This window comes from Cynocephalus volans, chromosome 8 (assembly GCF_027409185.1).
Source record: "Cynocephalus volans isolate mCynVol1 chromosome 8, mCynVol1.pri, whole genome shotgun sequence".
In the NCBI taxonomy this organism is placed as follows: domain Eukaryota; kingdom Metazoa; phylum Chordata; class Mammalia; order Dermoptera; family Cynocephalidae; genus Cynocephalus; species Cynocephalus volans.
This window is the reverse complement of record NC_084467.1, coordinates 146280122-146305700: the sequence shown is the minus strand read 5'-3', so window position 1 is coordinate 146305700 and position 25579 is coordinate 146280122. Positions and strand designations below refer to the sequence as shown.

The 25579-nt window shown below is 37.8% G+C and overlaps 1 protein-coding gene and 1 pseudogene across 1 annotated transcript; one reads left to right on the top strand and one right to left on the bottom strand.

The window, feature by feature from the left end:
* Positions 1 to 1992: 1992 nt before the first annotated feature.
* PTGS2 (prostaglandin-endoperoxide synthase 2) lies at positions 1993 to 7710 on the top strand. The gene is made up of 10 exons (XM_063105285.1): positions 1993 to 2074; positions 2848 to 2964; positions 3085 to 3228; positions 3839 to 3982; positions 4424 to 4605; positions 5337 to 5420; positions 5553 to 5799; positions 6085 to 6371; positions 6937 to 7084; positions 7234 to 7710. Exons 1-10 carry the CDS (start codon positions 2023 to 2025, stop codon positions 7641 to 7643), a joined length of 1815 nt encoding a protein of 604 aa, XP_062961355.1. The 5' UTR covers positions 1993 to 2022; the 3' UTR covers positions 7644 to 7710.
* Positions 7711 to 16109: 8399 nt separating this feature from the next.
* On the bottom strand, positions 16110 to 18065 carry LOC134384420 (transmembrane protein 186-like; annotated as a pseudogene).
* Between the last annotated feature and the right edge of the window lie 7514 nt (positions 18066 to 25579).

Below are 25579 nucleotides of genomic sequence, written 5' to 3'. Positions count from 1 at the left end.
AAGTAGTCTAAATGTGATTATTCTCTATGCTCTGTTTTTTCCTGACCTTTGAATTCAGAATCTCTTTGCCAAAAGAACACACTTCTACCCATAGTAGACATATGATTAATAGCTGATGAGGAGGGTAATGATGATGGTGACTTCAAAATGAATTCAGGATTACAATGTACACGTTTTGTACATTGCCAGAGACAGTATAGATTCTTACATGCCGTCTAACCCATGCTAGAATTAGTAGCTCTAGCTATAAACTTAAAATTTGAGTGGATGCAACCTACTCATTTAAAATGAAACAGAAAATTGGAATTATTGAAAGGAATTAATAAAAAGAAAATTATCTATGCCCTTAGTTGAAATCTCATCTAAAACTCAGTGCAATAACTAAATGGGAGTGCCACAAAAGGAATGATTAAATATGACTGGAGGAGGAGGAAGGCTTCCTAGGCAAAATGGAATTTTACTCCTTTGTGCCTCATGTCTAATCAGGAAATGTAAAAATGGTAAAAAAAAAAAAAAAAAAAAGTGAGTCTTTTTCTGTAAGACTGCTACAGAATTGAGGTATCTGATGTAGTTTTATTTCAGGTCTCATGCCATTCTTTTCCATTAATACTAAGAATACATGTCTTCACTGAATTTTCTATTCTCCACTTCTGTGTTGCTGCTAATTTTCTTTTACTTAATATTTCATCCTCACATTCCCCCACTCCTGTTCACCACCAAAGATATATATTAGACAAAAGCCAAGGGAGGTGCAATTCAAAACTGTCACAATCAACCTTCCATCTAATTAACTCCTCATCGCAATAGGATCCGAAAGGAGAATGGAAAATTAGTCCTAATAAGCACAATTAAAAAGCAAATGCAATGTTGTATTTTGATCCAACGTCACAACTCATCACCTGGGAAAAGTGGGCAGAAAAAATAAAATAAAATAAAAATAAACTTCAAAAAGCTAATTCCTGTCACTGCTATCTCCTGTGAAGGGGCTGGTGACCAAAATGGTGCAAACCACGCGGTCGAGAAAGAAAGGCATCAGAGCAGATGTTTAGGACATTTGGCATTCCTGCAAAGGCTGGGCATGGCCACTTCCCTCGTCCATCAGAAGTCAGGGAACGTCACGTCGGTGACCGCTCGAGCCCAAGTTGACCATTTAGAGGCTGGCTGCTTAGGAGCAACGCTGTGGAGGAGAATTTACCTGCTTTTCCTCTCCAGGAAGCCAGGAGGGCGTGGCGGTGCGAAGAACGGGATTTGTTGTGTTAAAAGCAACTTAACTGCAAAGATCAATTACAGATACGTGCACTAAACTAAGTGCAGCTATTACATCTCATTAGACGAAATAAAACTAAAAGTAAAAGGTGCCTATGAATGTGCTGCATATTACAGTAGGTTAAGCGTCGTCGCTAAATCAAGTTTAAAACGGGTCATCCTTTCTTCACTTTTACTCGCCCCGGTGGGTCCCGACTGTGACTTCTTGGGTCCCTCAAAGACGTAGAGACCCAGACAAGGGGGCGGCGGCGCTCTGGGGCTTCCGGGCCGCTCGGATTCCGGGACAGGAAGCCAAGTGTCCTCCCGACCCCTCCCCGGATCCCACCCAGGGTCTCGGGAGCGCCCGCTCACGGCTGGGAGGAAAGAAAGGAGCGGGCGCAGGACTCGGGCAGGGGGGAGGCCAGAGAGGAAAGGGCGACATTCCGCCTGGCACCCACCTCGGGCCGGCCAAGGCCAGCTTCTAGGGTTTCCGATTTTCTCATTTGCGTGGGTTAAAAAAAAAAAAAAAAAAAAAAAACCGCCCTGCCCCCACGAGGGCTTACGCAAGTTCTTAAGTGGAGGGGAAAGTTGTAGGGGGTAAGAAGAGGCGGAAAGAAACAGTCATTTCGTCACATGGGCTTGGTGTTGCAGGCATAAAAGGAAGGTCCTCCCCGTTAGCGTCCACTTGTCAGACGACTCGCAGCGGGAGTCACGCGTCCGCCCGGGAACTCGTCGCGCAGCGCCTCCTGCCGCTCCCCCGCCGCCGCCGCCGCCGCGATGCTCGCCCGCGCCCTGCTGCTCAGCGCGGCCTTGGCGCTCAGCCACGCAGGTGGGTGTCGGGCGCCGCGCACCGGGACGCCGCGGGCCCGCGCCGCCAGGCAGTTTGCGCTCTGACCCGCGGGCCCCGTGCACGACTGTCCCGGTAGAAAAGCTGCATGACTTGGGGAAGAGCTTGGGCCGCTTGAGTCCAAAAGGACCGGGGAGACCTTCCAGCTTTGCTCTGATCATCTTGGGCCACTTACTTAACCTCACCTGCTAAACAGGAAGAGTGATACTGATTTGCAGGTTGTCATTATGATAAGACAGGATCTGGCTAATATACGTGAAGCGTTTGTGTGCGGTACCTACTGTTGGTGATTGAATGGGAGAACTTGATTTAAATACCCTCGTTCTTTCCTGTCCCCAGAAAGCCCAGATCATTTTTTAAGTTAAGCAAAATATTTTTAGAAGTATGCTGTTTTTACTTTGAAATTTTTTCTAAGTTTTGATTAATGTACTAGATCCGTCCGTTTTAAAAGTGCTACTTTTCTGAGCTTCTTAAACATGCTAATTTGAACATCTAAAAAGTTAATAAGGAAAAGCTTAGTAGCATGATTTACCGGACTGAACATTCTGTTACCCTTATTTAGAACAGGAAATTTGTATTTCTGCATTATAACCATTCTGTGAAGCAGATTTTAAAAATCGTTTTTCCATGACTGCCTGGATATTTCTTGAATTTATTATTGTAAGTTGACCCATAGTTAGTAAAACAATTAAATGTTTCGTTCAAGATTAAGACACTGAAGAACGATTTATTTGCTGTCTTTACTTCTATTGTAGCAAATCCTTGCTGTTCCAACCCATGTCAAAACCGAGGTATATGTATGAGCACAGGATTTGACCAGTATAAGTGCGATTGTACCCGGACAGGGTTCTATGGTGAAAACTGTTCCACACGTAAGTTTGCCTTTGGGTTTCCTCATTTGGAATGAGGCTACATACAGCTATAATTTTACAGATTTATGTCTTATAATGGGCCCCATTAATTTCTTCCTCCTTTCTTCCCTTTTCTTGCAGCTGAATTTCTGACAAGAATAAAATTGTTCCTGAAACCCACTCCAAACACAGTGCACTACATACTTACCCACTTCAAGGGAGTCTGGAACATTGTCAATAATATTCCCTTCCTGCGAAATGCAATTATGAAATATGTGTTGACATGTAAGTACAAGTCTCTTTCTAAGATTTTTAGCTTCCTCAAAGAAAAATGTGCTTAATAATACTCTAGTTTACTAAGCCTATTCCAAAAATATTATTTCCAAATTTGTCAAAATGACTTTAAATATACCCTTTTGGTTTGCCATCCATCTTGAGCGAACTATATTGACGTTTAGTCCCATCCAGTTTTTACAGTTCTGTCTCACAGTCATAATTCTACTCATAACCCTGTGCATTTCTTGTAACTCACTGTTCCAGCCAACTTATGGAGGAAGTGTGGTCCAAGTGTTTATTGTATGCCCATGGGCCACAGAATTGTTCTGAACATGTAGCACCCCTTAAAATAAATGGTTAATGTGGATTTGGGTCAGCAAGAAAATAACTTTATATATATATATATATATATATATACACACACACACACATATATATTATTAACAGTTTATTTTAAGAAGCAGTTAGACTGTAAAGTGTAGCTGTTTTATAAGGGAGAAGGTTGGAATTAAATTCAATCTCGATTGCCACTTTCCACTTTTTACAATAAAAACTAACATTGAGTTGCTTTGCATATGGGAATAAATAAAACATATTTCTTTTTTCTTGAAAATTTAAGCCAGATCACATTTGATTGAGAGTCCACCAACTTACAATGTGCACTATGGCTACAAAAGCTGGGAAGCCTTCTCTAATCTCTCCTATTACACCAGAGTCCTTCCTCCTGTGGCTGATGACTGCCCGACTCCCATGGGTGTGAAAGGTGAGTGAGAGGAAGCAGTCAGAGATGTATTAATTGCAATGCGGGTTGGAGTGCTACCTAGAAAATTCAACCTTAGGCTATCATTTGTTAACAAAAGGATCACTTTTCCCTTTATTATGCATATCTGTTGTTTTTTTTTTTTTTAAGTGTGACTCTATATAAACTATTCCCTTGAAAGAAAGTGATCATTTTGATATAATGTCTTCATATTTTCAAATTCTTTCATTAAGGCTGAATTAATACTGGTTAAAGTAGCTAAAATTATTCAATAAGACATTGTTCCCCCATATTCTAGAACTTTCATTTATATTATGATCCTGTTCGCAATTATATTCATCTTGTAAGTGCAGAATGTCCTGGGAAACTGACAGTCACCATCTGCTTCCTTGAATTTTTTTTTTTTAATAGATGGATTCTTATCCTAGCTTTCTTATTTTTCAGGGAAGATGGAGCTTCCTGATTCGAAAGAGATTGTGGAAAAATTTCTTCTAAGAAGGAAGTTTATCCCTGATCCCCAGGGCACAAATATGATGTTTGCATTCTTTGCCCAGCATTTCACTCATCAGTTTTTCAAGACAGATCATCATCGAGGACCAGCTTTCACCAAAGGGCTGGGCCATGGGGTGAGATAGAGTTAAATTAGAATTATAGGGAATTATAGTGAAGATATATATAAATCTCCTTTCATTTATGTGTGTGTGTATACTTGTCCAAATAATTCACCTTTTTAAAAAATGTCTTATCTATAAAAACCTTTATGAAGTTTTCCCTTTTAATTCACTGGTTTAGTAAAGGCACACACACACACACACACACACACACACACACACAGACACTCACATGTACATATACATTCACACACATATAAATATACCGATATTATTATTTTGTGTAATTTGTCTCATATTTTTAGTTTAAAATATTAGCACTGCAAAATGTCATATCTTCAAAAGCATGTTTGTAATCTGTACACTGCTTTAAATATTATAAGGTGAGCCTTTTGCAGCATTATTACCTCTTGGATTTCAATAACATGGCTTCAATTTTTTTTGATGAGAATTTTATGTCCATAATATGTTTTCTGATACTTTTTTAAGAAATACCATGTGATTGTAGTGAAGCATATGGTATACTTACAAGCTCCATGTAGGATACTGATACCATTAAACATGAGAGACATATGTAGGTTTGTAGCTTTGGTGGATGAACAAATTCGTTTAATTTTTTTGTCTATAAAAAATGTGTTTTATTGAAAAATTTTAAAGAAAGTTAAGCCTTCAAATAATTTAGTGATAGATTATATAATAGATACTTTATAGAAGAACAACTTCAACAGCAACAAATTTTTTTCTAGGTGGACTTAAATCATATTTATGGTGAAACTCTGGATAGACAACATAAACTGCGCCTTTTCAAGGATGGAAAAATGAAATATCAGGTATGTTTCATTTTAATATGAAGAATTAGTTGTTCCTCACCACTCATACCTTTATTTTAAAATTCCTAATGTTAAAAACTTGTTCCTTGACTCTTTTTTTATTAATGCTTATTTATTACTATTATTTTTTAGATAATTGATGGAGAGGTATACCCTCCCACAGTCAAAGATACTCAGGTAGAGATGATCTATCCCCCTAACGTCCCTGAACACCTGCGGTTTGCTGTGGGGCAGGAGGTCTTTGGTCTGGTGCCCGGTCTCATGATGTACGCCACCATCTGGCTGCGGGAACATAACAGAGTGTGTGATGTGCTTAAACAGGAGCATCCAGAGTGGGACGATGAACGGTTGTTCCAGACAAGCAGGCTAATACTGATAGGTATGCAAGACGAGAAAATAATTTAAATAAAACCCCCTTCCCCAGAGAAGATGAATTTGTTATCTTTTCTATGTTTTGAGTAATTTTGAGGGAATGTGGTGAATGAAAAATCATACACTCCATATTAATTCAATCTGGAGCATGACTGGTAATATTGTTTTAATATTAACAAGGAAAACAACAGAAGTGAAGGAATAGCAATTAGCAAAATTGCATTTCAGTTTCTTGAAAGTTTGTCATCAGAAAAAAATTAACATTTCTGATACTTCTATTTTGTACAAATAGGAGAGACTATTAAGATAGTGATTGAAGACTACGTACAGCATTTGAGTGGCTATCACTTCAAACTGAAGTTTGATCCAGAGCTGCTTTTCAACCAGCAATTCCAGTACCAAAACCGTATCGCTGCTGAGTTTAACACACTCTATCACTGGCACCCCCTTCTGCCCGACACCTTTCAAATTGATGACCAAGAGTACAGCTACCAACAGTTTCTCTACAACAACTCAATGTTACTGGAACATGGAATTACTCAGTTTGTTGAATCATTCACCAGGCAAAGTGCTGGCAGGGTAAGCATTATTATTGAAAAACACAAAAAACAAAAGACTAGTCAGTAACTTTAGAATATCTGATGCAGAAATTATTCCTCTTAAATAATTTTTGGCTGGTAAAATTTTGCTAAAAAAATTCTTTTTACTAGTAAAATCTTCATAAAATTCTTTTTTTTGGTAGTAAAATTCTTTTTTTGAAATAGAAAACCTAACTTTTTTGGAAAAGTTGAGCTTTAAGTCTATAGTTGTCAAACAAATAGCAAATTGTATCCAAATCTTAACGATAAATATTTTCAAAACTTCCTATAATCTTATAAATTATAGAAATAAATATTGCAAACTGAAATACCAGTTTAATCTTTATAATTTTGAAAGGCAAATAAGTTCTAGGTGAGGATCCCATTGAATTTTAAGCCCAGCTCCTGTTGCAATGTATGTAAGTGTCTTTTCAGGAAATAAAAATAGTTTAGGTCTCAGCTGTCTCATCAGTCTTACCCGCTTTGTACCTAAGAAACCACCTTTAAAACAGAAAGAATATATATGCCTAAAAATTTTGTTTTACGATTTAATTTATTTTCCACAGGTTGCTGGTGGCAGGAATGTTTCACCTGCAATACAGAAAGTAGCAAAGGCTTCCATTGACCAGAGCAGACAGATGAAATACCAGTCTCTCAATGAGTACCGCAAACGCTTTTTGCTGAAGCCCTATGAATCATTTGAAGAACTTACAGGTGAGAAACAGTTTCTAAGTTTCTAAAAAGAATCAAGGGGCAAATGGAAACTACAAAGAATTAAAAGCAAACTGGGAAAAGGGGTAAAACTATTTTTTATCTTCTCAAGTTTTATATTGGTTGTATCTCTGTCTTCATCACCTTCACAGGAGAGAAGGAAATGGCTGCAGAGTTGGAAGCAGTCTATGGTGACATTGACGCTATGGAGCTGTACCCTGCCCTGCTGGTAGAGAAGCCTCGCCCAGATGCCATCTTTGGTGAGACCATGGTAGAACTTGGAGCACCATTCTCCTTGAAAGGACTTATGGGAAATCCTATATGTTCTCCTGACTACTGGAAGCCGAGCACCTTTGGTGGAGAAGTAGGTTTTAAGATCATCAACACGGCCTCCATTCAGTCTCTCATCTGCAATAATGTAAAGGACTGTCCCTTTACTTCATTCAGTGTTCAAGATCCACAGCTCGCCAAAACAGTCACCATTAATGCAAGCTCCTCCCACTCTGGACTAGATGATATCAGTCCCACAGTACTACTAAAAGAACGTTCAACTGAACTGTAGAAGTCTATTGATCATATTTATTTATTTATATGAACCATTTCTTTTAACTTAATTATTTAATAATATTTATATTAAACTCCTTATGTTACTTAAGATCTTCTGTAACAGAAGGCAGTACTCATGTTGCAGAGAAAACGGTCATACTTGTGAAGAATTTTGTGTCACTACTGTAATTTAAAAATGTATTTTCTTCAAGTTAAAGGGGAAAATGCTTTTTATTCTTTTAGTAAACCAGTGGGAAATGATTTTTGACATCTTTTTACTTGAATTTCAATGTATACTGTGTTATAATTAGAAAAAAAGCAAAGATGTTTGAACACTTAAATGCTGTTACAAGATAGCAAAATGCTACAAGTTTCTAGACACTGTCTTTATTTCTGGTGTATTTTACATGTTGCATTAGAAACAATTAACATTTTAAAGTACTTTTGGACATTTATTTGTCATCAAAAAACAAAAAAAGGCTCAAGTGCACTTTTAAGTGAATGCTGAAATCAGACATAACCAATAATTTTGTCTGTTTTTGAAAGCAGCATTGAAACAATTTGAAATTTCTAAATTCATAGAGTAGAATCACTTTTAAAATCTTACTTAATTTCCTATACTAAAGTTATTAAGCTTGTATCTACACCCATAAAAGAAGCTGTCATAGACTTAAATCTCTTCAATCAGTAGAAATTATATAGTACAATTGCTGGTTAAAATATTGCATAAGACCATTATGAGTGACTGTTACAACTTCTTTTTGAATCAAAATGCCAAATGTATTAGGGTGGCAGAGCCACTGAAGTCCTATCTTAAAATAAAAATATTCTATATAGAGAGATTTTAGAATTTGTTTATATGGCTAAGTAACAAGCAAAACCTCTAGCATCAAAAGATACTACATTTAAAATAAGCAATAACGAAGAAGAAACCCAAATTATAGTTCAAATTTGGGATTAAACTCTTGAAAGAGAATTTATTTTATCTTTGGGTGCTGCAGGCCTGGTACTCAACAGACTTTGCTGCAAGGTTAATGAATTGCTGAGCTGGACTTGGATAACCATCTGTTTCTTGGATTTTCTGTTGCACAGTATTTAGAAGTCCATATCACAGTGCAAAAAGTAGCAATGGCCTCATTAATGACACTTCAAACTGCTTAAATTCGTTTCACATGTTAATTTATCTGAATCTTGATAAGCCAATTCAGTATGTACATTTGAATCAAACCTGGCTACCTGCATGCTGCTCCTTTTATTTTCTTCTTTTAGCCATTTGCTAAGAAAAACTCACTTCTGATCTGTTTATTTCTTCTATTTTGCTTTCCTGGTTTTAAGATCTAAGCTCGTCCTTTGGTCTCTATGTTTTCTTACCTCAACTTTTGCAAGTTTTCTGGAAAACCTCAGCTCAGGACTATCATTGAGCTCCTCCTCTTAAGAGTAATAAAAGCGGGGGAAGTCCTTATTTTAAGTGAAAAGTTTAGAATTTTATTTATAGTTAATTTTAGCGATCTGTAACCAAGAAGCCTACGAAACAGCTAGTACCTTAGAAAAAATTGCAGGGGGTTCTTGACAGAAAGAAAGTTATATTCTTATGCAAATTAATGCCTTTCTTGTTTAAAAACAAAACGAAACAATTCTTGAGAAGTTTCCAGTGTTAATAATAACACTTCTTTCCCACATCTCATTGTCAGCTGACATTTTATGGTACTGTATATTACTTAATTTAATTTATTGAGGATGATTATTTATGTTTTATTAGGATGTTATTGTTATAAACTGTGTTTAAGCCTGTAATCACTGATTGCTTTTTTATTATGTCAAAATTAATATATCTTCTTTGGGATTACCTCTCTGAATTATTATGTAAGCAATCCAAAGAAATAATTGAATTAAGATTTCTGAATAAGTTTTCAGGATCCCAACTCTGGTATATTGAGATATTTATGGTCATAATTTATGTCTGTAGGATTTACCTATATGGCAGCCCACAGAGAACATTGTCTCATTAACCTACACATGCCTTAAGAACTGACCTTTTATACATTTTTGAAGGACCTGTGGATGCTTCATTAATTCATTCAATTATATAGTTTATTGAGAAAATAGACAAAGCACTGTAGGTTTTAATATTTTTAAACCAAGCACTGATTGCAGATAACATTAGTATTTGTTTAAATAAAAAAATAAAAAATAAAAACTGTGTCTCTTAGGAAGAGGGAGAAAATGAAATAAATTTCTTTAAAGAGAAATAACTCAGGATAATTTTTCTTTCAGATTTTATAATTAAAATGTTTAAGGCTGAGAAGGAAATAGCCAATATTAGAAGGACTTGTATAAAAAACTATTGTTCACCGATGTTTTCTTTTGAAAAAACAAAACAAGACTTGATCTCTTATGAACATCAGCCTGCTGACTGAACCTGGGAGTTTGGGTTGTGTATGTGAATGTTTCAGTGCCTCACACAAATGCATATTTAAATTAACTTATGTAAAATACAAGTCTTGAAACAAATTTCTGTTTATTTTTATACTATTGAAGAATTGAAAAATCTTTTCTGAAAATAAATTTTGACTGTTTCTCTATCTGTGTCTTATGTCATGTGATTTCTCTGAAGCATTATCCTTAAGGTAAACTATTATCATGTGTTCTCCTATGTATTCAAAACTAGGCTGGTCCTTAATGAAAAGGTTCTGCCCTCAGTCATACAGAAGCTTCCTAGAGTCACTATTTCTAATATTTCATTCATTGTAACACTGTGTTGGAAAAGGTGTGGTTTGTTCTAAAGAAGATAGCAACAGTTTGTTTTCATTGCCTAGTCCGAAAGAAGAAAAAATAATACATGAAAGGCAAAGAAGAAGACAAATGTTGCTAAGGAGGTACAGAATAAAAAAGGAAGTTCAAAGAGAAAGAGATTGTACCCAGTTGGGCAAAGCACTGATACCCGGCTCGTTGGCTTCTGTTGTACCCCACGCTTGACATGTTCTTGGTAATTTCAATATCCACATGGACCATATATTTAACATCTTGCCTGTCCTCTCTCTTTCTTGGCCTTCTCCATTCCAGTGATGACTTCTTCCACCATATTATGGAATCATACATACCTTGATCTCATCATCAATTACTGCACTGCCTCCAAACTCTGGATTTCAAGATTTCCTTTACTACAAACACTTCTAGCTCACCTGTTTTCGCACTCACACTCCAACAGCTGACTCTGCAGGTTAGAGCAAAGTGTTATAAAACCAAGGTCAAGGGTTTGGATCCCCTTACTGGCCAGCCACAAAAAATAAAACAAAAAAAGTACATATAACTCTCCAGTTTCACTGAGCCTAATGATCCATCAACATCATCGCTTCACTATTTATCACTCTTCTCTCTCTTCATCTCCTTCCTTTTGCATCTAGCTCAGATTCCATTACCCATCATTCTAATCACTCCCTCTATTGTACTTCATTTTAGCCATTCTCTTAATCTGTTTCTTATTCTACTTCTCAGTAGCATTCAACACAAATGTATATAGCCTCTTTATTGAAAGGTTTCTTTTTTTCTCGGCTTCATGGGTTGATATGCTCCTGGTCTTTCTCTAACTTCACAGAATGCTACTGCTAAGTCTTTTCTTTTTTCTTTTTCTTTTCTTTTTTTTTAAAAAAAGGCTTTTCTCCTCTACTGTATCTATGAGTTGAAGTGTCTTGATCCCTTTCTTCTCTGTCTGCACTCTTCCAGGTTAATCACATCCAAGCTCGTGATTTGAAACAATAATCATTCCCAAATTTGTGTCTCCAGGACCAACCTCTAATTGTTGGTTGACAATCTCTCCACTCAGATTCTCAAATTTAATTTCTTATTTTACATCTCTGCCTTCCCAGCACTGTAACTCCAAATAGTAACTATCTAAAGTTAAAGACACCAGCATTCTTTAGTTCTGAAGCAAAAAACTCTTCCTTCACTTCCATTGCCAATCCAGCAGCAATCCTGTAGAACACATCCCACAAACAAATCCTAAATCTGTCACCTCTTCTACAACCCTACCACTACCAACCTAGTCGATGTAATAATTCCTTCAATGGTTTTCCCTGTTCTCTTCTTTCCTCAGTCCAAGACAACCTCCCTATAGCAGTGAGACTAATCATTTGTAAACATAAATCAGATCACACTTTTCTCCTGTTTGAAATCTTCCATTGGCCTCCTCTGATACAATGGATAAATGTAAACTCTCTATCCTATCTTTTGAGAATCTCAAGGATCTACCCCGTTTGTCTATCCGATCGCATCTACTATAGTTCCCCACCGTTGTTCATTGCGCTCCACCCACATTGGCCTTCTTGTGATTTGCTCACTAGCAGTGATTCTCAAGCTGTTGCCCCTGTTTAGAATGTTCCTTCTGCAGATTTTCACATGGCTGGATCCTTCTTGACATTTAAATCTCAGCTTAAATTTCTCCTTTTCAGAAAGGCTTTCTCCAACCACCCAAACTAAGACAACTACTAAGGCTGTTTCATTTTCCTTATACCATTTATTTCTGCCTGATGTTATTTTGTATTGTGTTTATCTCTTTATTTTATGTGTCCCCCCCACCTGCCCCTGGAATTCTATGCATATGAAAGCAAGGACCTTGTCTGTACTGTTAATTGCTCCCAGAACAGTGCCTGACAATTAGAAAGCATTCAAAAATATATTATTAATAAATGAGAATAGGCTTTATGAAAGAAGTAGAATACATAGTGATTGTTGAATACAGAGTAATATCGTAGAAAACAGAGATAACCACTTCGGGAAAGTTTGGCAGTTTCTTTTATAACTAAAAAGTTATTCACTGTATGTATTTCTTTTCTACTGAAGCTATAAACAAAATACTACACACTTTTTTTATCTGAAGTTCTGGAAGTCAGAAGTAAGAAATGGGTCTTAACGAGCTAAAAATCAAGGTGTCAGCAGAGTTGTGTTTCTTCTGAAAGCTCCAGGGGAATCTGTTCCTTCCCTTTTCCAGCATCTAGAGGCTGCCTTAGTTATTCGGCTTATGGTTCCTTTCTCCACCTTCAAAGACAACAGGGTAGCATTTTCCAATGTCTGTGACTCTGACCCTCTTTCCTCCCTCTCATAAGAACGTTGCTGATCGCCCGGCACCCACACAGATAATCCGAGAAAATCTCCCTTCTCAAGATTCTTAATTTCTTCACATTAACAAAATCTCTTTTGCTATGTAAGGTAATATAACCACAGGTTCTAGGCATTAGAGCATAAACATCTTTGTGGGGAGAGGGGCATTATTTTGCTCACTACACTGTACAACCCAATTGTATGTGCACTCTTGTTCAATTATCCCAGAACTGCACTCTTGGGCACTTATCCCAGAAAAATAAAAACTTATATTAATGCAAAAACCTGCACATGAATGTTCACAGCAGCTTTATTCAAGATAGCCAAAAACTGGAAACAATCCAAATGTCCTTCAAAAGGTGAATAGTTAAACTGTGGCAAACTGTCGTATATCCGTACCCTGGGACATGCTGACAGCAAAAAAAAAAAAAAAAAAATTGATACATACAACAACTTGGATGAAACTCAAGGAAATTATGCTAATTATGCTGAATAAAAAAAAGCCAGTCTTACAAGGTTACATACTGCATGATTCCATTTATATAATTCTTGTAACAACAAAACTGTAGGGATGAAGAAAATGTACTAACATTAGGGACTGTGGAGGGGGGATTAGCAGCTATTAGGATTAGTAGTTATACAGGGATAGTATGAGGAAGACACACTGATCGAACAGTTCTGTATCTTAATTCAGGTGGTAGTTACACAAAGCTACATATATCACATAATTACATAGAACTATACATATACACGCACATATACAAATGGTGAAATCTGAATAAGTTCTGTAGATTGTACCAAGGTCAGTTTCCTGGTTTTGATATGCAACACTGTACTGTAATTATGCAAGATGTCAACTTTGGGGGAGGTGCTGTGAAGTTTGCATGGCCCTTCCGTATATATAAAATAACTATATGTAGAGAGAGAGCAGTTTTAGGTTCACAGCAAAACTAAGAGGAAGCTAAAAAGATTTCTCACATATCCACTGCCAGCATAAAGTCATAACCTCCCCCACTATCAAACTCCTGAACAAAGGGTGATACATTTGTTACCATTGATAAACCTACATGGGCACATCATAATCACCCAAAGGCCATAGCTTACATTAGGGTTTACTCTTGGTGCTGTACATTCTATGGGTTTGGACAAACGGACAATGACGTGTATATATTATTATAATATCATACAGAGTATTTTCACTGCCCTAAAAATCCTCTGGGTGGCCCCTCACCCTCCACGCCAACACCAGCCCCTGGCAATCACTGATCTTTTTACTCTCTCCACAGTTTTGCCTTTTCCAGATGTTATATGGTTGGAATTCTACAGTAGATAGCCTTTTCAGACTGACTTCTTTCACTTAGTAATACGCATTTAAGATTCCTCCACATCTTTCTGTGCTGAATAGCTTATTTCTTTTAGTGCTCAATACTATTTTATTGCCTGCGTATATCATAATTTACTATCCATTCCCCTACTAAAAGACACCTTGGTTGTCTCCAAGTTTTGTCTCCAATTATGAATAAATCTGTTATAAATATCCATGTGCAGAGTTTTGTGTAGACATAACTTTTCAACTCCTTTGGATAAATACCAAGGCACACAACTGTTGGATTGTTTGGTAAGTGTATGTTCAGTTTTGTAAGAAACTGCTAAACTATCATTCAAATTGGGTGTACCATTTTGCAATCCCATCAACAATGAATGACAGTTCCTGTTGCTTCATATCCTTTGGTTCAGAGTGCTGGATTTTGACCATCCTAAAAGGTGTGTAGTGATATCTCACTGTTGATTTAATTTGCATTTCCTGATGACATATGATGTTCAACATCTAGTCATATGCTTATTTGACATCTGTGTATCTTCTATAGTGTCTGTTCAGGCTTTTGGCCTATTTGTTTTTTTGTTTTTTGGGGTTTTTTTACACCAATGTTCATAGCAGCATTATTCACAACGGCCAAAAGGGGGAAACAACCCGAATGTCCATCAACTGATGAATGGATAAGTAAAATGTGGTACATCCATCCACATTATTCAGCCATGAAAAAAGAATTAAGTTCTGACACATGCCACAACATAGATGCACTTTGAAATATAATGCCAAGTAAAAGAGGCCAGACACAAAAGGGCACATACTGTATGATTCCATTTATATGAAATATCCAGAACAGGCAAATCCAGAGAGTCAGAAAGCAGATTAGTGATTGCAAAGGGCTGGGCTGGGGTGGGTGGGGTGGGTGGACTGGGGTTATTGTTTAATGAGCACGGATTCGGTTTGGGTTGATGAGAATGTTCTGGAAATGAATAGTGGTGATGGTTGTAGAACATTGTAAATATACTGAATGTCCACAAAGTGAAGGCTTAAAAATTGGTTAAAAGGATAAATTGCGTTTTGTATATTTTACTCCAATAAAACAAACACTGGAAGGCTACACAACAAAACATTTCGTCAGTGACTTTTGAGTGGCAAAATTCTGAAGATAATGCCTTCCTTCCTCTTTACTCTGTAACAGATTATGTAATATTATTGACTATGGGAAACAATACATATAACTGGCTTTAATTTATAAAGTACTGCACCAGCATTCAGTCCATCTGGCTTTATTACTCTGCAAAGCCTTCCAATGTGAGAGCCCCTAGACCTCTGCGTGGTGAACAAAATCTCGACTTCGGTGTTGTGCTCACTCGGATGACATTCTTGCTCTAGTCAGTGTGCAGTTACCGTCGTGGGAGGATGAAATGACCCCACTCTAGGATTTACTCCAGTCCTCTCTGCTGCTGGGTAAATGAGGAGCCACAGCACAGGGCTCTGGAAATGCCTACTGGCTGCCTGGAAGCCTTTCACCACGCCATAACCTCTGCCCAAATGCTTAATATTTGCTCTGGGCTGTTGAGTTTGCAAAGCACTTGATATTTACTGTTTATTCAAACACTCATCCCATAAGACAGGAAGAACTTTCTGTTTTACAGATGTTGAAACCAAGGTTCAGGAGTGAGAGCTGAAAACGGACAGAACCCAAGTCATCTGACCCCAAAGCCTGGGCTCCCCCTGCCACACCTCCCCAGCTTCCCTTTTCACAGAAGCAGACTATCTGGCTGAAACTGGCATAGCTTCCTCCAAGAACTGGCTCTTAAAAGAAACATCTGGCCATTGTATAACTAAATGTCATACACATGTGCTATAAGAATTTGCACCAAGGGCCTTTTTCCTAAACCTGGTTACTAGCTTCTGCCTCATGAATTTCTTCCTCCCAAAAGACAAGTTCCCAGCGGCCCTGGCAAAGTCTCCAGGTGCCCGGTCCCCTTCTTCAGCTTTGCCCACATTGTCAGCCTTCCTGTCAGAGATCTAGGCAGCCCAGGGCCACCCAGAGGCCAGGCTACCAGTTGGTCACTTGAACTTGTTCAGCACCCGAAACACCTATGTGAAACCCTCTCTGTCCAGGATGTGTCCACAGCACAGGGCAGGAAGAAGATCTGCTTCCCACCGTACTGCTGGATACGCTAAAAAGAGCTGCTGGGGCCAGTAGCTTGATTTCCATCAGGGGCATCACATCTGCCACGGGAGATACTATGTTTCCTGCCACCAGTCGCTGGAGGTCAGGTGAGCCACCTGCAGCATGGTGCCAGACTCATTCATTTACAGGGTGCCCACCAGACTACAGAAGAAATAGCTCATCCAGCACAGCAAAGCCAGAGCAAAGCCAGCTATCCCGCTCACGAGGCACAGGGAGTTGAGTCATGAGACCCTGGGAGTGCCAGGAGAAGCCCAGTGGCAGGGCCACCACTATCAGGGTAGTTTGTGCCACCTTCAGCAGAGACATATACCCAAAGGCTCTGATGCCATCAAGAACAGTAGACCATTTGGGATTTTTCAGTCTCTGTGCCTGGTGGTTTCTCCTTCGTGGTGGGAGACTTGCTCCCCACCCTCCTCTTGGATGCTCCTGCCCGCTGCAGCGCCACAGCCCATGCAGTGGCCTGCCCCACACAGCTGGCCCGGAAACCCCAGCACAGCTCGGAGGAGGGCAGCCAGGGCCCCACCCCTACTGCCCAAAGCCTATTTTGCTAATTGGGTTGATTGTTTCTTATTGTTGAGTTTTAAGAGTTCTTTGCATATTTTCAATAACAGAAGTCTATCTGATAGGTCTTCTTTGAATATTTTCTCACAATCTGGGGTTTGTCTTCTCATTTTCATGACATTGGCTTCTGCAGAACAGATTTTAATTCCACTGAAGTCCTTCTTGGATTATTCCTTTGGTGTTGTATCTAAAAACTCAGTACCATACCCAAGGTCAGCTAGGTTTTCTCCTGTTATCTTCCAGTTGTTTCATAGTATTGCATTTTACATTTACTTCTACTATCCATTTGAAGTTCATTTTTGTGAATTTTGTTAATTTTTACTTTGAGTAAAGCATAGTCCTCTCCCTAATATAGTGAGCCTCATCCGATCAGATGAAGGCCTTAAGAGCAAAGACTAAGATTCTCCAAAGGAGAAAGAATTCTCCTTAAGACTGCAACATAGAAATCCTACCAGAGTTTCTAGCCTGCTACTCTGGTTTATATATATATGTATAAAATCACAATTGTCCCTCAACCTCATCCCCAACTGTTAAGGGCTCAGACTTTTGGGGAACTTCGCCACAATAAAAAAAAAGGAAGTAGTTTAAGGTAAACAGTAAACAGTTTGGTGAATCACTTGTATTTGTTAATCCAGACAAAAGCATGAATTTGGAGAACCCTCATTAAACACAAAACATTCAAAAGTGGTCAGATTTTTTTCACTATTATTGTTAATAACTTAAGTAGAATTTATTTCAGCATTGCACGTAAATTAGCTCAGAAAAATGGCCAAATTGCCTGTAAACTGAACCCATGGAAAGAACTTCGGAAGACAGATTATTATTTGATAAAATTAAGGACACAGGAGTAGTTATCTTCAGTTTATGGGCCAATTTCTTTCCTAGATTACTCTTCACAGAAACCAAATGAAGAAGTGAGGTTTGGGCTGATCAGGTGCAGCACCCACTTGTGTTTCAGCTTCTCCTGCCTCTGCAGCTTCTCCTGCCTCTGCAGCTTCTCCTGCCTCTGCAGCTTCTCCTACCTCTGCAGCTTCACTCGCCTGTGCCCCTTCGTGCATGTGTACTTGGTCTGGATGACATTCTCTTGGCCTTACGTGTTCCTGGTTGTTCTTGGTAGGTGATGTGAAAGCATCATAGCGTAACTTTTCCCTGGTTATTACCCAACATCTGTTCCTGATGACAGCATTCACAAAACACAGGGTGGGGTATATTTTGCATGCCTTTGAGGAGTGTCTTCTACTGACTCCACTGACTTCAGAGTACTTCATGGTCCTCTGAAAAGAAGCAAGGAAAAGGCCAATGGATAAACTGTCTTACTCCTTAAGCAGAAAAGAGTTAGACATGATGCAAAGGACAAGAATGTGCCTTTCACCCACACCCTGAAACCTACCCTTTAGAACATAAATTTTTTGTAATATTATTTACGTAATGTAATTTTACTTAGAAGTGATATAACTGTTACGTAATGTTCTAAATATTGGGTTATCTGAAATGCTCTTTAAGTTGGAAGAAACCTGCTTCGAGGAGAGAGAATCTTCGAATGTTAAACCAGTATAATTGAGTTAAAGTTCCAGTTTGGGGGAGTGTAACACCAAATAAATCGATAGGGCTCTTCTTTTTCTTATGTTAATTCTCTTTATTCATTTAAAAGATGATCTATGTAATTAATATTCTTAATAAAGTGAATTTATATAAATAAGTTAATTTACCACAGGACTTCTATTTTATTTTAGAAATTTACAGCATTGCTTGAAATGGCCAGAGACAGCCTTAGGAATTAGAAAACAGTTGTGGATTTTGGGGCTAATTCAGATCTTCAAACTCAAGAACATGCTTTTTCACATTCCTGATGATAGTAATATGGCAGTGGGCTGGCTAGATGCTTACAGCAGGAGCATGGGCTTTAAACTTGGGCAAATCTGGATTTTAGCCCTGACTTTGCCACTTTCTAGCAGTATGGTTAATAAGAGCCCTATTTCTCACTGTTAAAATGTAAAATGGGGACAGCAATACCTACTGTATTCCTAGCTCAGGATTGCCATACAACTTAAGGTTGCTATTTTTATTTTTTCTATTTCAAACTATAACTTAAGGCAAAAGTCTTTCTATAATTTCTCTAATCATATAATACATAGATAATAACATTGTATTGAGAAAATAAATCAGAGAAAGTGGAAGTAATTTGATGCTCTAATACTGGCTTTCTGAGACATCAAGAACTAGGAATCTCTCTGGGTTTCATTTTCTTTGGTTGTACTATAAGAAGTTTTAGAGAAAGCTATATAATTCTTCTCATATCTGACTCCTAAATTAACTTAATATCTGCAATTCCCGTGGTAATTTACTATTGTTTTTTGTTTCTTAATCGATTTAATGGGTATAAAAGACTAAGGATAAGAAGCCTTACAGCTCAGGAAAGGTCTACCCTATCATATGAGCACAGGAAACATTACCTAGAGTTCTTAAGTTGGTGGTTGAGGTACACAGAATAACACCCTCTTATCTACGCAAAGTCGTCCTACTCCTAATTCCTGGAATCTGTCCTATGTTACATAGCAAGGGGGAGTAAAGGCTGCAGATGGAATTAATCATCTGAACTCCTTAAAATAAAGAGGGCTGGCCAGTTAGCTTAGCTGGTTAGAGCACAACCTTGTTAACACCAAGGTCACAGGTTCGGATCCCCGTAAAAGGCAGTGCAAAAATAAATAAATAAAGAGATTATATTGGATTATTTGGGTGGGCCCAATGTAATCATAAGAGTCCTTAAATGTGGAAGAGGGAGGCAGAAGAGTCAGTGTCAGAGTGATGCAATGTGAGAAAGACTGACCAGCCACTGGTGGCTCTGCAAATGGAAAGGGGCCAGGGACCTAGAAATACAGGAGTATCTAGGAGCTAGAAAAGGCAAAGCAACTTATTATCCTCTAGAGCCTCCAGAAAGAAATGCACACCTTAACTACACCTTGATTTTAGCCCAATGAGATCCATTTCAAGCTTCAGAATTACAGAACTATACGACAATAAATCTGTATTATTTTAAACCGCTAAGTTTGAGGTCGTCGGTTACAGCAGCTAGAGGAAATTAATACAGCTGTTAATGGAGATGAGAGAGAGTAGGTTGAGAGTGAAGAGACCTGTCTCCTATAATGAGAAGTATGTATAAATTTCTCAATACAGTTATATACAATAAATCATATGGTGCATTTTGAGCTCAGTCTCCTACTACCTGTGATGTTATGGTCCAATTTGGACGTGCTTTGAGCATCCCATAGATGCTCAAATAATAAAATGGTCTCATTTTATTATTCATTCATTTATTTATTTATTTGTTTATTTTTGTCTTCAGTTGTTTTTTGTTTGTTTGTTTGTTTGTTTGTTTTTTGGTCTGCACCGAAAAAATGCACCTCCTTTAAGCATAGCCTTTAAGTCCCTATAAGTCCTCACTGGATTTTTCATGTATTTTCCTGTTTTACAACTTTCTCTGCAAATTCTGGCTATAGAGTTGATGAACGAGTTTTCTGATGAGTATGCACACTCTCGGCTGTGTCTCTGCTGGGATCAACTCTAGCTTATGTGCAGATTGGTGAGAGATTTGAAAGAAGAGTGTGTAACTTTCTGTTTGGAATTAAAATTAAAAATTAAAGCCTCCACTTGTTCATATGCAAAATTAGCGCAACACCAAACTTCTTCTTTTCTGCAACCTAATGTCAGCTCAGAATGAGGAAAAAGCTAGTTAGATATTTCATGCCCAATATCTCGCAGCTTGAGTGAGACAAGGCAAGTCAATTTCAGGATTATCACAGCATGGTAAAATGAAAAAGAATAATAGTTTTTAGAGTCAGAGAAACGTGTGTGCTCCATAAATTTACTTTTCTCCAGTTCCTCCTGGCCTTTCATTCTTTCACTAAGTCTTTATGACAGACTTGTGGTATTCATTTTTCTATTCTTATCATGAAGCTCAGTACTGGGAACATCCAAAATACTCTTCACCCGTTTTCGATTGAGTGGATAAGCTACATCTAACATAAAAAGAGACTTGCAAGTGAAGAGGCTAAGTCACTCTGGTGGTATGCAGAAAGTTCCTGCTCAGTGGATGGACCCTTTTGCTGTCATAGACTTCTTTGAGAATCTGATCAAAGCTACGCCTACAACAACAGCAGCAGCAACAACAACTACAACGCAATAATTGTTATAGAACTTCAGACAGTTCTTCAAGGCCTTACTCATGACCTAAGTTAAGAACCTAGGGCCGTGGATTTTCCTTCAGTGAAAGGAAATCAGCACTGGGAAAGACCTAAGAGAACTATACAAAGAGAGAAGACATAATGTCATAGAAAAAGCTTTCAACTGCGAGTGAAGTACTCAGAGTTCCAGTTTTGCCATGAATTTATTTTGACAAGTTATTTTAAAGATTTTAGTAGAAAATATCAGAGGAATAGTTAATCTCAATAATCTTTAGGTCTCTTTTAATCCTGCATTTCTATCATGCTGTCTGGATTTATTTTTACTTTGTAAAGTGAGGGTGTTGGTGTTATGAACTAAATGTTTCTGTCCTCCTAAAATTCATATGTCAAAGCTCTAACCACCATCATGACTGTATTTGGAAATGGGACGTTTAGTAATTAAGTAATTCGGGTTAAATGAAGTTATAAAGGTGAGGCCCTGATCCAATAAAATGAGTGTTCTTATAAGAAGAGACAGTGGACAATTTACTGTTTTGTTCTCTCTCCCTTCCCCTACTCCCTCCTACCCCCCAACATTCATAAAGTAGAGATCATGTAAACACACAATGAGAGGGCAGATTTCTACAAGGCAAGAAGAGCATCTTCATCAGAAACTGAATTTGCTGGCAACTTGATCCTGGACTTTTTAGCCTCTAGAATTGTAAGAAATAAATTTGTGCTGTTTAAGCCACCCAGTCTGTGATATTTTAGTATTACAGCTCAAGCTAATACAGGTGGATTAGATAATCCCTAAGGTTCTAGTATCATTCCTATTACCATGTCATAAATCTATAATTGGTCCAATTTGGGGGGCATTATAAGAAGTAGCCATAGGTAGGCATTCTTTGCATCTTTTCTAAAATGATTCCTTGATGTATCACACATTAGGTTGTCTATATTTGGTAGACTTTACTATCTCTTAATGTACTTTTACCAATGAGGATAAAAATGTGCATTAAATTGATTAAAGATCATTGAAGGGAGAAGGAAGCATCATTTAAAATGCCTTTCAATGTATTGCTATAACACATTGTCCTAAATAGAGCAATGTGAATCACTTTAACTCCTTGGCATTTGTGACCTAAAAGCTGAAGAGCTGGACTGTTCTTATATTAGCAGTCAGGGCTATATTAGGACATTCTAATGCCCTAAATAGAGTCAAATGTAATAGCCTAAAAAATGGTTATCTTTACAGAAAAGACACCAATAAAATGAACAAGTTTAACAAATTTTTTTTGCATGTCTCCTTTTCTAGACACTATGGTAGGCATCTTAAAATTTTTTAGTTTTTTTTTTCTTTTTTGCATTATGAGATTATACATCTAAAATCAAAAGATTTTTTTAATTGAAAAACTATTTAAAACACATCCTTGAACTATGCCAACAACTTTTGTCATAAAACGATGATAGAGTTTGGATGTGTTGTTCCCCCAAAACTCATATGGAAATCTGATCCCCAATGTGGCAGGGTTGGGAGCTGTTTGAGTCATGGGGGCGGATCCCTCATGAATGGATTAATGTTCTCTCTGAGGGGTGGAGGTAGTGAGTGAGTTCTCGCTCCATTAGTTCCCACCAAAGCTGGTTGTTTATTTTTTAATTTTTTTTTTAAATTTTATTTTCTCGATATACATTGTGGCTGATTATTGCTCCCCATCACCAAAACCTCCCTCCCTTCTCCCTCCCCCCTCCCCCCCAACAATGTCCTTTCTGTTTGCTTGTCGTATCAACTTCAAGTAATTGTGGTTGTTATATCTTCTTCCCCCCTCCCCCCAGGTTTTGTGTGTGTGTGTGTGTGTGTGTGTGAATTTATATATTAATTTTTAGCTCCCACCAATAAGTGAGAACATGTGGTATTTCTCTTTCTGTGCCTGACTTGTTTCACTTAATATAATTCTCTCGAGGTCCATCCATGTTGTTGCAAATGGCAGTATTTCATTCGTTTTTATAGCTGAGTAGTATTCCATTGTGTAGATGTACCACATTTTCCGTATCCACTCCTCTGATGATGGACATTTGGGCTGGTTCCAACTCTTGGCTATTGTAAAGAGTGCTGCAATAAACATTGGGGAACAGGTATACCTTCGACTTGATGATTTCCATTCCTCTGGGTATATTCTCAACAGTGGGATAGCTGGGTCGTATGGTAGATCTATCTGCAGTTGTTTGAGGAACCTCCATACCATTTTCCATAGAGGCTGCACCATTTTGCAGTCCCACCAACAATGTATGAGAGTTCCTTTTTCTCCGCAGCCTCGCCAGCATTTATCGTTCATAGTCTTTTGGATTTTAGCCATCCTAACTGGGGTGAGATGGTATCTCAATGTGGTTTTGATTTGCATTTCCCAGATGCTGAGTGATGATGAGCATTTTTTCATATGTCTGTTGGCCATCTGTATATCTTCCTTAGAGAAATGCCTGCTTAGCTCTTTTGCCCATTTTTTAATTGGGTTGCTTGTTTTCTTCTTGTAAAGTTGTTTGAGTTCCTTATATATTCTGGATATTAATCCTTTGTCAGATGTATATTTTGCAAATATTTTCTCCCACTCTGTTGGTTGCCTTTTAACTCTGTTAATTGTTTCTTTTGCTGTGCAGAAGCTCTTTAGTTTGATATAATCCCATTTGTTTATTTTTCCTTTGGGTGCCCGTGCTTTTGGGGTCGTGTTCATGAAGTCTGTGTCCAGTCCTATTTCCTGAAGTGTTTCTCCTATGTTTTCTTTAAGAAGTTTTATTGTCTCAGGGTGTATATTTAAATCCTTAATCCATTTTGAGTTGATTTTAGTATACGGTGAGAGGTATGGATCTAGTTTCATTCTCCTGCATATGGATATCCAGTTATCCCAGCACCATTTGCTGAAGAGGCAGTCCCTTCCCCAGTGAATAGGCTTGGTGCCTTTGTCAAAGATCAGATGGCAGTAAGTGTGTGGGTTGATTTCTGGATTCTCTATTCTATTCCATTGGTCAATGTGTCTGTTTTTATGCCAGTACCATACTGTTTTGGTTATTATAGCTTTGTAGTATAGCTTAAAGTCAGGTAGTGTTATGCCTCCAGCTTTTTTTTTTTGCTCAGCATTGCTTTGGCTATGCGTGGTCTTTACTGCTTTTTTTTTTTTTTTTTTTTTTTTTAGGAAGCTGAACAGTTTTTTTCACTAGGTTGGAAATTTTTAATAAATGTTTTATACCTAGAATTTAAAACAATACAGAGGTGAAAATATGTTAATTAAATATATCAATTGTTGAAGCCATTTCTATTAATCTGTTTTGTGTTGCTATAACAGAATACATGAGACTGGGTAAGTTATAAAGAAAAGAGGTTTATTTGGCTCATGGTTCTGGGACAGCTGCGTCGGGCACGGGCCTCAGGCTGCTTCTACTCATGGCAGAAAGTGGCAGGCAGCCAGCGGGTACAAGCAGATCACATGGAAAGAGGAAGCAAGAGAGAGAGGAGAGGTTTCAGGTCTTTTAAACAACCATCTTTTATTTCATAATTTTTTTTTTCAGGATTAAGCATGTATTTATTTAGTTCAGTTAACACAAACGTACATAGTTTCATTGAAACGGTGTAGCACTCTTTGCCAACAAACCATACTGGAATTGTTGGCCTCTAACAGTACAGTGGGGATATTTATACTATATACACAAAGTTAAACACACTCAGGTTTTCAAAGTTCTTTCATGACACTGGATCACATTTGATTTCATTACATAGATCACATTTTGATTACTACTGCATTTTGAAAATTGCAGTAGTAATTTTCACATCTTGCTTCCTCTTTCCATGTGATCTGCTTGTATCCACCGGCTGCCTGCCACTTTCTGCCATGAGTAGAAGCAGCCTGAGGCCCGTGCCCGACGCAGCTGTCCCAGAATCATGAGCCAAATAAACCTCTTTTCTTTATAACTTACCTAGTCTCATGTATTCTGTTATAGCAACACAAAACAGATTAATAGAAATGGCTTCAACAATTGATATATTTAATTAACATATTTTCACCTCTGTATTGTTTTAAATTCTAGGTATAAAACATTTATTAAAAATTTCCAACCTAGTGAAAAAAACTGTTCAGCTTCCTAAAAAAAGCAGTAAACCTGAAGTGTATCTATATGCCCTGGATATTCACTGTATCATTCAAAATAAAACAATTTGTTTGTCATTACTTTTATAGGGCAAGATACTGATAATTATATAATGTCTATTGCCTACATGAATATTAAAAAAATAGCATAATTTCCACAATAGTAGTTATAAAATCAGATTCATAAGAATAAATATAAAAATTATGTCCAAAGTCCCTGTCTTAAAAGTTATAACTGTGCACAGAAATAATTTAAAGAGAATGTAAAAGGGGACACATATGGTTCCTGGATCCCATTAAGGAGAAGCCAGTATCTTCAAAATATTCAATGGATATTAAAGGACTATGGATCCAGAAGAAGAAATGAATTTCAGGATTAAGGGAGCTGTATACTAGCAGGATTATTTTTATTACTTTTACTGCATGTTATGAGAGGAAAATAACAGTCCTAGAATCTGCACTAATTGTTGGCAGGCACCGATAACCAAC